The 11,858-nt window shown below is 39.9% G+C and overlaps 1 protein-coding gene across 2 annotated transcripts in view; it reads left to right on the top strand.

Moving 5' to 3' along the window:
* The first annotated feature begins 1,917 nt into the window (after positions 1-1,917).
* The window catches only part of DCTN4 (dynactin subunit 4), a 29,687-nt gene continuing 19,746 nt past the window's right edge, over positions 1,918-11,858 (top strand). For both annotated transcript variants that reach the window (XM_032851570.1, XM_032851569.1), the window contains exons 1-3: positions 1,918-2,082; positions 4,944-5,014; positions 7,237-7,415. In XM_032851570.1, the coding sequence (XP_032707461.1) occupies positions 1,948-2,082; positions 4,944-5,014; positions 7,237-7,415 (385 nt within the window). In that variant the 5' untranslated portion in view covers positions 1,918-1,947. The remainder of the gene's footprint in view (positions 2,083-4,943; positions 5,015-7,236; positions 7,416-11,858) is intronic.

The raw sequence follows: 11,858 nt of genomic DNA, 5'->3' as shown, positions 1-11,858 counted from the left end.
CTTTTTTTTTTTTTTAAGATTTTATTTATTTGACAAAGAGAGCAAGAGAGCACAAGCAGGGGGAACAGCAGAAGGAGAGGGAGAAGCAGACTCCGGGACAAGCAGGACGCCCAACGAGGGACTGATCCCAGGACCTCAGGATCATGACCTGAGCTGAAGGCAGACACTTAACCATCTGAGCCACCCATGAAATCAGAATCTTAAAGAGATAGCTGCACTCCCATGATCATCTCAGCATTATTTACAACAGCCAAAAAAGGGAAACAACGTAAATGTCAACAGATGAATAAAGAAAATGTGATATATAAATATATACACAATAACTGAAAAATAATATAAACATAAATATATCAATATGTATCTCCTGCCATTTGAAGCAACAGGATGAACCTGGAGGACAGTATGCTAAGTGAAATAAGCCAGACTCAGAAAGATAATATTGCATTATCTCACTTACATATGGATTCTAAAATAATCAAACTCACAGAAGCAGGGAAAAGGGTTGTTGCCAAGGTCTGGGGGTCGGTGCGGGGCGGGGAGAGGAAGTGAAGAAATGTTGGCCAAGGGGTACAAAATTTCAGTTATGCAAGACGAATAACTTCTGAAGATTTAATGTGTAACAGTGTGACCCTAGTTAACAATTTTGTATATGATATCCTTGAAATTTTCTAAGCGTGTAGATCTTAAGTGTTCTCATCAGAAAAAAGAAAAGAAAGAGAAAAAAAGAAAATGGTAGCCATGTGAAGTGATGCATATGTTAATTAGCTTGAGTTCATTATTTCACAGTGTATATCAAATTATTGAGGTGTACACCTTAAATATATATAATTTTAAGTTGTCAATTTTACCTCAATAAAGCTGGGGGAAAAATATGCTAGAGGCAGTATGCATAGGTGTAATGCATGCCCCTCTGGAGTCAGAACAGGGTTCCACTGCTATCTATGAAATCTTAGACAAGTCATTGTAATTCTCTGAGCCTGTTTCCTTTGGAGCCAAATAAAAATGATAGCACCTGCCTTTTGGAGTTCTTGTGAAAATTAAATGAGACAATGTGTGTAAAGTTTGGTCACAGCGCCTTGCACTCAATAAATATTCAACAGACGTTAGCTAGTATTAATATTCAGTTCCACTTCTTTTCACCAGCTCCAACATCAGACAGGTAAAGAATGCATTAGTACAATGAGAGGAGCACAGAACTGGTGGCGGGTAACCTGGGCTCCTGTCTCTGCTAGGCCGGTTCAAAGCAGTCATTTTATATATCTAAGCCTTAGTCTACGCACTAGAAAAAATGTAAATGATACCTAGCAACATTGGTCAATGATTTAATTCCTCCATCAACCAATACTTACTGAATGCTCATAATACAGACTTAGTCCTAATTCTAACTACTCAAAACCTGGAAATGAATGAGCCATGGCTTCTGGGTGGAGGAACTCAGAGTCTAAGAAATTTCAAACGAGATAATGTCTGTGAAGATTTCCTACAGGTCAGTGACAAGGCAGTCAAAAGAAAGTGCTGGTATGACTATTAACTTTCCAATTCCCAAGGCACTCTGTCCCTGAGACCCTCCATCTACCTTCTGGAAGTCTTCCTGGAAGGTGAGGGCAGGAGAGGCCGTTGTAAATGAAACAAAAGTGCAGCCTTTCTTTCCGGAAGAGACAAGGAAACGGAGAGCACTGGCCTGTCTGATTTGATCTGGGATTGCGTACTCAGTGAGAGAAAGCTCGGACCTCGCCCAGGCAGACAATGCTCGCTGAAACGCTGGAGCAGAAACCGGGGATCCCCAGCTACGCAAGCGCACTGTGACTTCCGTCCGGCGCCGGGTCCCACTAGTTCGGAAACCTTACGCAAAGTCTCAGACGAAATACGTAGGAAAGGCGCAGAAGCAACGCAGGCTCTCGGGTCACGTGACGCGGCGAGAGCGTCGTTGACTCCTCCCCCTCCAAGATGGCGTCCTTGCTGCAATCGGAGCGGGTTCTCTACCTAGTCCAGGGGGAAAAGAAAGTTCGGGCCCCGCTATCGCAGCTTTATTTCTGCCGCTATTGCAGCGAGCTGCGGTCGCTGGAATGTGTGTCTCACGAGGTAATGCAGTCGTCCGGTGAAGAGTGTGTATGTGTTGGGGGAGGAGGGGGGAAGGGTTCGCCCTAGTCACCGCGACGGGCGGGAAGTCATTTTCCTAGTTTGCTGATTGGCTCTGTCTTCCGTCACTCAGATTTGCTGGCGATTTAATTTGCTTATAATTTGTCATTTGGAAAGAAGGAGCGGCCTTGGGTGGGGCTGAGCGGATCTTTTGGTTCTAGAGCGCCCTCGGATTGGACAAACCTGACTTTAGGGACCTTGGCCGTCTCTTGGGGGGGGTTGGTAATTGGGTGGGTTGGGGAGGAAGATGTGGGGGTGATTATTGAGGCCACTTGAGGGGCGAGATACCGTCTTTCCATGACTGACTGTAGGGTGGTGCCCATGGGCGTTCTCATTCATGCCCCTCCCATCTTGGAAGTTCTGCTCTTACTTTGGCCAGAAACTGGGCCTTGCTGTGTTTTGTGGCTCAGACCAAGGCGTGCAGCAGGGAAGAGGTTGGGTTGGGGCGAACTGGGTTGAAAGCGCTTAGAATAACGTCTGTTCGTGTAAGAAGCTCATGGCGCTTCTCCAGAGGGTATGGTGCTGTCCTTCGCAGGAACAAGTGGGCGTTGGAAGTATGATTGCTCATAACGTAAAACACTCCACCCCATTAAAAAAAAATTACCAAATAACAAAATCCCCAAACTTCTACAGCACTTAGCACATCTTGTTCATTCTGTAAGCTTTGGGGATTAAAAGACGAGTAAGACATAAATCCTGCTGTTGAGTGACTCACAGTCTAGTTAAAGAAAAGCTGCTGGTAACAGTTAATGCTTATTCAGTGCTTTCTATACGCCATGTGGTTTATGTAAACTCCTTTAATCATCCTACAGGCCAATAGAATGAATATTCTTTAAAAAAAAAAATCAACAACAAAAAACTATAGTTAAAGCAACAGACACAGTGTTTGCCGTAGGTTACACAGTCAAAAATTTGGGGGTGGCAGAGAGGACCAAGATTTGAAACTCACGGCAGCCTTTCAAATCAGGATTTGAAACATGATTCAGAGAACTTCACTGAAGATACCTGGACTGTTAAAAATGCGTATGAAAACGTGTCCTGTACATTAAGCCATTTTACTGATTTTTTAAAATATTTTATTTATGTATGTATTTGAGAGAGAGAGACACACAGTGAGAGAGGGAACACAAGCAGGGGGAGAGGGAGAAGCAGGCTTCCCGCTGGGCAAGGAGCCCAATGTGGGGCTTGATCCCAGGACTCTGGTGTCTTGACCTGAACTGAAGGTAGACGTGTAATGCCTGAGCCACCCAGGTGCCCCATTAAAATTTTATTAGGTGTATTTTTCTTAATATTAAGAATAGACACAGAAAGGAATTAAGTAATACAAGAGAAAAATCATTGCTATATTATATACAGGATATTTCTTGTTTTTTTTTTTTTTTTTTTCCTCTCCATTAGTATCTTCTCTGTGTGTATCTCTTTAGCAGGTCCTTTGTCTTTTAGATGTTTTCCTGTTCCAGCTTCACCTCCACTTCCAGAATTTATTGGATTAGATTCCCATGTGGTGGTCATTAGAGAGCTCAGTCTCCATGATTTTTAAGGATATCTTGAGCTAGGACAGTCTGTCTTACTGTATCTTACTGACTTGTGTGTACTTCCACCTGTGAAGTGGAGGCCCTTTAGGATTTGGGGAAGAGTGAGGCCAGTAAGGGCTTGAGGAGTCCAGAAAGTTCTAATGGAGAACCTGGGATTGGAGCTGCACATGAAGGGACAGGCGGAATTTGAAAAGAGCCACAAGAAGGAACAAATTATAGTTTGCTTTTTATGATGAGTAAGTGCAAATATTAGTTAACAGTACTGTGCTTTATGTTCCTAGAGGTTATTTGAGCAGCGACTTTATTTTTTCAAAGGTGGTCCTGTGTATAGCAGATGATGAAAAAAAGAAGCCAGTTTCTATCATAGTATTTCTATTCATTTAAATTTGTCTTTACATCTGTAGGTGATTAAAGTTCTAGAACTGTCAATAGGATCTACCTATATTAAAGAAAGTAATTATTCAGAGCTTTAAAAATACAGTGAATTTATTTTCCTTCTTTGTTTTTGAGTTAAATACAGTAAGAATATCTTGCTGGCTTAGTAGTTTAATTTGCCATTTAAAAATCTGTAATCGGACACCTGGGTGGTTCAGTCGTTAGGTCTCTGCCTTCAGCTCAGGTCATGATCCCAGTCAGGCCCCCTGCTCAGCAGGAAGCCTGCTTCTCCCTCTCTCACTCTCCCTGCTTGTGTTCTCTCTCTTGCTCTCTCTCTCTCTGTCAAATAAATAAATAAAAGTATTTAAAAATAATAAAAAGTATCTCTGATTAGAGATTAGAGAACTTTTGTGAACATGTAACACTTCAATAATGAGAAAACTTTTAAAGTTTTCCTTTAACAATGTAAGTGCGGTCAAGTTATTACAGTCCATTAAAGCTAAACAGTATAAAACGATGAAGGGATATTTGATCAGAGCTTCACAAATTGTGTTATTTTACTTATTAGTCTGTTCATTAGATTATCATAGAGTTCTTCTATTCCATGTCTTTTCCAAGACAACTTGTAACACATCTATTACATAAAATCCTAATGAAAGGGAAGAGGAAAGATCAGAAAGGAAAACTGGAAGGGTTTTAGGAAATACAGAAAATAAGAAAAAACATGGTTGAAGAATAAACCCTAAGCAGAAAACAGTCTAGGTTCTTTGGCATATCATTGGTTTCTCATGTTCTGGTGCAGTATATTTTAGAATTCACTATTTGGCATAGATGTAGATACAAGCTAAACTGAGTGTCTTTTCCTCTGATTTTTGATTTCTTGTTTCTTTCTAGGTGGACTCGCATTATTGTCCCAGTTGCTTAGAAAATATGCCATCGGCTGAAGCCAAATTGAAAAAGAATAGGTAAGACTGGGATCCGTTTGTTTGTTTTTTTTTCTGTTTTCCTCAACTATTTTTTTAATAGCTGGCAAGGAAACTCATGGAATTAACTCTTGTTTTTAACTGGCTGGTTTTCATTTTTTAGCATCACCTTTGCCAAAGATGAAATGTCCTTTGATTTTTTTAAATTAATTTTCTATTTTAGAACAGTTTTAGACTTAAGAATTATTGTGAAGATGGTACAGAGAGTTCTGTGTACTTAATACATAGTCTCCCCTATCATTAACATCTTGCATGATTATGGTATATTTGCCTCAATTAATGAACTACATGGATACTTTGTTATTAAATAAACATTTCATTTTATTCAGATTTCCTCAGTTTTTCCCTAATCTCCTTTTTCTGTTCCTGGATTCTATTTAGGATACCCATGTTACATTTAATAGTCATGTCTCTTTTGGCTTCTCTTGCTATGACATTTTCTTAAACTTTCCTTGGTTTTGAGGACCTTAAAAGTTTTGAGGAGTACTAGTAAGATATTTTGTAGAATGTCCCTCAGTTGGAATATATCTGATGTTTTTCATGTTAGCTGGGGAAATGTGTTATGGGGTACAAGACAATAGAGTTAAAGTGCATCTTTTATTACATCCCACGAAGGGTACATACTGTCAATAGAACTTATCACTGTTGATGTTAGCCTTAATGACCTGACTTGAGCTAGTGTTTGTCAGGTTTCTCCAATATACAGTCATTCTTTTTTCTCCTTTTTTATACTGTACTCTTTGGAAGGAAAACACTCTTCTAGCGGGGAGTTATGTTCCCCCTCTGTGAGGATTCTCTACGTAAATTATTTGGAATTCGTTTAAATGGTAGATTTTTCTCTCCTCCCCTATTTATTTATTTAATAATTTATTTAAATATTGGTTTTATACCATAGGATATAATCCAGTACCACTTTATTTATTTATTTTTTTGCTCCGATTGTTCCAGCTTTGGCCATTGCCAGCTCTTTCGGTAGACTCCTGTATCCCTTTGGTGTACCCCTGTTGTTGCATGGGCTGGGGGTTAGGGGAGCTGTTCATTCATTTGAGCATTCTGTCATTTTTTGGTCGTACAAGATACTCCAGGCTAATCCTGGAACTCTGCCTCAGTCCTTGAATTAGCCATTTCTCCAAGGAGCCTTGGTTCCTTTTATTGGAAAATGGTATTAAAAACCGAGATCTGGGTAGTAAGTGTGCTCATTGCCCCTGGATGCCATTTGGTTTTTAGCTTAAGCATGAAAGTCCTTTGCTACCAGTCATACCCTTATACCGCATGGATGTGAACCACCATGACTTTTCTTTCCTGAACGTGAGAAATAACTCCTAATAAGCCAGACACTGTTTGTTTTATGATTAAAAAATTAATTTTATGATTTAAATTAAATTTAAATCATAAAATTAAATCACGTTAATTTTGATTTAATTCTCAAACTATCAGTGAGCAGTGAACAGTGGGTAGATACCATTATTATCCTTATATGAGGACGTTATCCAGATGGCAAAATACTGTAGATAATTAGAATTGTAGAACAGAGCTTCAGAGTAAGTCCAGGACTAGGAGTGGAAATCTTGATAATCTCAGGTGGTGAAAAAGCTACAAGCAGCAAGGCGCTGGGGCCCTGAAGGGGAAGTGTTGGGGAAGCGCTAGGAAGAGTGGTGCCTAAGGAGAAAACAGAAAGCCCTGAAAAGGCACTGCTTCTGAACTGTTGCAGTTTGAGAACATTCTTTGGTTTTTATGTCCGCTCTCTGGCGCAGCAAACAAGCAGTTGTTTTCCAAACCCAGTTACATGGCCTATTATATTGTTGCCTCTCGAGTTTTCATTGTGCAACTGCTCAGTCCTTTCTAAAGGCATAAGTGGTGACCTTCCTCTCCCTCAGAAATCTTCGTGGTCTGTACAAGCCTAAATGGAGTCTGAAATGGTTAAACCCAGACTGTTTAGCAGTGATTGTCTCTGGAATAGGATTGGGTCAGGCTCTTAATTCTTCAGGAACTTTAGTGATGATTACATTTTTTAAAAAAATAAATGAACATACAATACTTAAATTTTAAAACAAGATTTTAATACTTTTTAATTTCCTTTTCATTGAGAGACAGTCCTCCCTTATAGTCCCTCTTGAATTCCTAACACCTAGGACACTGTGTGGTACATAGCAGGTGCTTGATAAAGACTTGTCGAGAGAATGAACAGTGGTCTTGTGTTATAGGTGTGCCAACTGCTTTGACTGTCCTGGCTGTATGCACACTCTCTCTACTCGGGCAACAAGTATCTCCACACAGCTTCCAGATGACCCTGCCAAGACCACCATGAAGAAAGCCTACTACCTGGCCTGTGGATTTTGTCGCTGGACATCTAGAGATGTAGGCATGGCAGACAAATCTGTGGGTGAGTCAGGTGGACTTCAACACGAGATTTTATGGAATTGGCAGTGTTAGAATTGCCCACAGATGATTGTTTCTGTTACCTGTTTACCTGTTGGAATGCGGGAGCTAAATTCAGAGCTCAATCTTCTGTGTTTCCAAATCCTCACATTTATGGACCATAATGTTTCATCTAAGACTGGGTAAACCATTTAGTTTTCTTAGAGCTGGTAAAATAGTGTTGATAAATCTGACACTTCTTTACAATCAAAATATTAATGCTCTCGGGGTGCCTGGGTGGCTCAGTGGGTTAAAGCCTCTGCCTTTGGCTCAGGTCATGATCCCAGAGTCATGGGATCGAGCCCCACATCGGCTCTCTGCTCAGCAGGGAGCCTGCTTTCTCCTCTCTCTCTCTCTGCCTCCCTCTCTGCCTACTTGTAATCTCTGTCTGTCAAATAAATAAATAAAAATCTTAAAAAAAAAATTAATGCTCTTCATAAAACATAAATACTCCTAATGATGGTAGACACCATGAACAAATTTAAAAGATAAAAATGACAAACTAAGGGGTGCCTGGGTGGCTCAGTGGGTTAAGCCTCTCTGCCTTCAGCTCAGGTCATGATCGCAGGATCCTGGAATCAAGCCCGCATCGGGCTCTCTGCTCAGCTAGAGCCTGTTTCCCCCTCTCTCTTTGCCTTCCTCTCTGCCTACTTGTGATCTCTGTCTGTGAAATAAATAAATAAAATCTTCAAAAAAAAATGACAAACTAAGAAAAATATTTGGATCATATATAACAGACTAAAGTAAGCAAAAATGAAGAACCCTTGTAAATCAAGAAAGAAGCCCCAAAGAAAGACTAGGCAAAGGATAAGAAAAGCAGCTCACAGATGTAGAAATAAAAATGATGAATAACCAAAATGTGTACATGGTAGGGCCCATAGTTAGGTTAAAATTATCTTTATCGTGACTCCAAACTCCTCCAAACCTTGCAGATTCCATGGAAAGACCTTAACCTTTCATAAAGTTACAGCTCAAGTTTGTGTTTCCCTCCCCTGACATTTTTTTTTAAAGATTTTATTTATTTATTTGACAGAGATCACAATCAGGCAGAGAGGCAGGCAGAGAGAGAGGAAGGGAAGCAGGCTCCTTGCTGAGCAGAGAGCCCGACGCGGGGCTTGATCCCAGGACCCTGAGATCATGACCTGAGCCGGAGGCAGAGGCTTAACCCACTGAGCCACCCAGGCGCCCCCTCCCCTGACATTTTTTAGCCCTTTTTATTTCGACTCTTTTTTGAGTATCCATAAATTGCCTTGTACTATTAATGCAAATTAAAACTTCATTGATTTGGCAAATTTTTTAGATCTGGTGTTGGCAAGAATATGGCAAAATAGTTCTTTCCTATATTACTACCTTGGAGAGCAGTTCGATAACATTTATTAAAATTTTATTTTTTTTAAATTTATTTTGTTTTTAAAGTATATTTATTTATGTGAGCTCTGCACCCAACATGGGGCTTGAATTCACAGCCCTGAGATTGAGTTACATGCTTCTCCCACTGAGCCAGCCAGGTGCCCCTGTTTTGTTTTGTTTTATTTTTTTAAGATTTTATTTATTTATCTGAGAGAGAGAGAGAGAGAATGCAAGTGGGAGGGACAAAGGGAGAAAGAATCTTAAGCAGACTCTGTGCTGTGTGTGGAGCCCAATTTGGGGCTCGATCTCACGACTAAGATCACCACCAGAGCTGAAACCAAGAGTCATACACTTGACAGACTACACCACTTACCTCCCCCCCCCCTCCATTTTTTCTTTTTCCCCAAACTTGGGGCTTGAACTCAGGACCCTAAGATTAAGACTCAAGCTGAGATCACAAGTTGGACGCTTGGGTGCCTTTGTGGCTCGGTTGGTTAAGCAACTGCCTTCAGCTCAGGTCATGATCCTGGAGTCCTGGGATCCAGTTCTGTACCGGGCTCCCAGTTCTATGGGGAGTCTGCTTCTCCCTCTGACCTTCTCCCCTCTCATGCTCTCTAAATCAATCAATCAATCAATCAAATCTTTAAATTAAAAAAAAAAAAAAAGAGTTGGACACTTAACTGAGCCGCCCAGGTGCCCCAAAGTGCCTCTATTTATATTTGTTTTTATTTTAATAAAATAAATGGCATTATTTATTTAAATTCTAGTAAACTTACAGTGTTACTTTAGTTTCAAGTGTAGAGTAGAGTGCTTCAACAATTTTGTACATTACTCAGTGTTCATCATGTTAGTGTATTCTTAAAAACCCCTTCACCGTTTTTTGAAAATAAATTGCTTTTATCCTCCTGCTCAGCATTTCCATATCCAAATATCCTGGAGTATTAAGAACATGCTCAAAGATGTATGTATTTACATAAAATGTTTATCAGTAAAACAGAAAAATTGTGTGTGTGTTTGAACCTAAAGACCAGCTAAGGTGCCAATCACTTTTCCATCATTTGAGCATTTCAGGGTGGAGATGGCACTTACCTTTATTAAAGGAAACTTCCTGTATTTATCTTTTTAAAATTTTTTTAAGTAAAAAAGTTTATTAAGAAACAAAACAGGGGCGCCTGGGTGGCTCAGTGGGTTAAAGCCTCTGCCTTCGGCTTGGGTCATGATCCCGGAGTCCTGGGATCGAGCCCCACATCGGGCGCTCTCTGCTCAGCAGGGAGCCTGCTTCCTCCTCTCTCTCCGCCTGCCTCTCTGCCTACTTGTGATCTCTGTCAAATAAGTAAATAAAATCTTTAAAAACAAAACAAAACAAATGAACAAAGGAAAGAAGAAACAAGCAAAAATAGACTCTGAACTATAGAGAACAAACTAATGGTTACCAGGGAGCAGGTGAGTGTGGGGTAGGGGAAGTAGGTGAAGAGGATCCAGAGTATACTTATTTGAGCACTGAGTAATGCGTAGAATTGCTGAAGCACTATGTTGTACACCTGCAACTAATATAACACTGTACATTGATTATACTGGAATTTAAGAAGTCATTAAGTGTTAAAAAATTCCCACAAAGAAAAAAGGAGTATTGTGTGATAAGCACCGAGTAATTTATAGAATTGTTTTGGGTTTTTTTTAAATTACTGAATCACTATATTGTACACGTTATCTAACACTGTACGTTAAAAGCATATTCATCATAAAAAAATAATAAAAATACATAAAAATAAAAAGTTTAAAAATAGATCTTAGTAACTCTCTAGGGTGAATTCTCCAGCGTTGTTGTTCTTTAAGATTATGTGGGCTATTCTATTTTTTTTTAATTAACATATAATGTATTATTTGTTTTAGGGATACAGGTCTGTGATTCATTAGTCTTTCACAATTCACAGCGCTCACCATAGCACATACCCTCCCCAATGTCCATCATCCAGACACCCCCTCCCTCCCACCCCCCTCCACTCCAGTAACCCTCAGTTTGTTTCCTGAGGTTAAGAATCTCTTACGATTTGTCTCCCTCTCTGGTTTCATCTTGTTTCATTTTTTCCTCTCTTCCGCTATGATCCTCTACCTTGTTTCTTAACTTGCACATATCAGTGAGATCGTATGATAATTGTCTTTCTCTGATTGACTTATTTCACTTTGCATAATATCCTTCAGTTCTATCCACATCGTTGCAAATAGCAAGATTTCAAATTTTTGATGGCTGCATAATATTCCATTGTATATATGTACCACATCTTCTTTATCCATTCATCTGTTGATGGACATCTAGGCTCTTCATAACTACTATAAACATTGGGGTGCACATGCCCCTTTGGGTTACTACATTTGTATCTTTGGGGCAAATACCCTGTAGTGCAATTGCTTGGGTCGTAGGGTAGCTCTGTTTTCAACTTTTTGAGGAACCTTCATACTGTTTTCCAGAGTTTCTGCACAGCTTGCATTCCAACCAACAGTGTAGGAGAGTTGCACTTTCTCCATATCCTCACCGACATCTACCGTTTCTTGACTGGTTCATTTTAGCCATTCTGACTGGTGTGCGGTGGTATCTCACTGTGGTTTTGATTTGTATTTCCCTGATGCCGCGTGATATTGAGCACTTTCTCCATGCGTCTGTTGGCCATCTGGATGTCTTTGAAGAAATGTCTGTTCATGTCTTCTGCCCATTTTTTGATTGGATTATTTGTTCCTTGGGTGTTGAGTCTGATAAGTTCTTTATAGGTTTTGGATACTAGCCTTGTATCTGATATGTCATTTGCAAATATCTTCTCCCATTCTGTCGGTTGTCTTTTGGTTTTGTTGCCTGGGAAACTTCCTTTATTTTTGCATTTCCTGTACTCCATGGTTAACATCAGAGTAGAAACTCTGTATAAGTCAGTTCAAGATCTTGAGTTGCTATTTATTTTTTATAGAAATAGTGGCATTGCTAACTCCCCATTGTCTTTTTTCTTTCTGAATTTTCATTCAATTTTCTGAAACTTTGCAGACTTGGTAAGAATTCCCATCTTGGGGG

The sequence above is a fragment of the Lontra canadensis genome, unplaced genomic scaffold (assembly GCF_010015895.1).
Source record: "Lontra canadensis isolate GAN:19392208 unplaced genomic scaffold, GSC_riverotter_1.0 scaffold5, whole genome shotgun sequence".
Taxonomy (NCBI): Eukaryota; Metazoa; Chordata; class Mammalia; order Carnivora; family Mustelidae; genus Lontra; species Lontra canadensis.
This window is presented reverse-complemented; position numbering and strand designations above follow the sequence as displayed.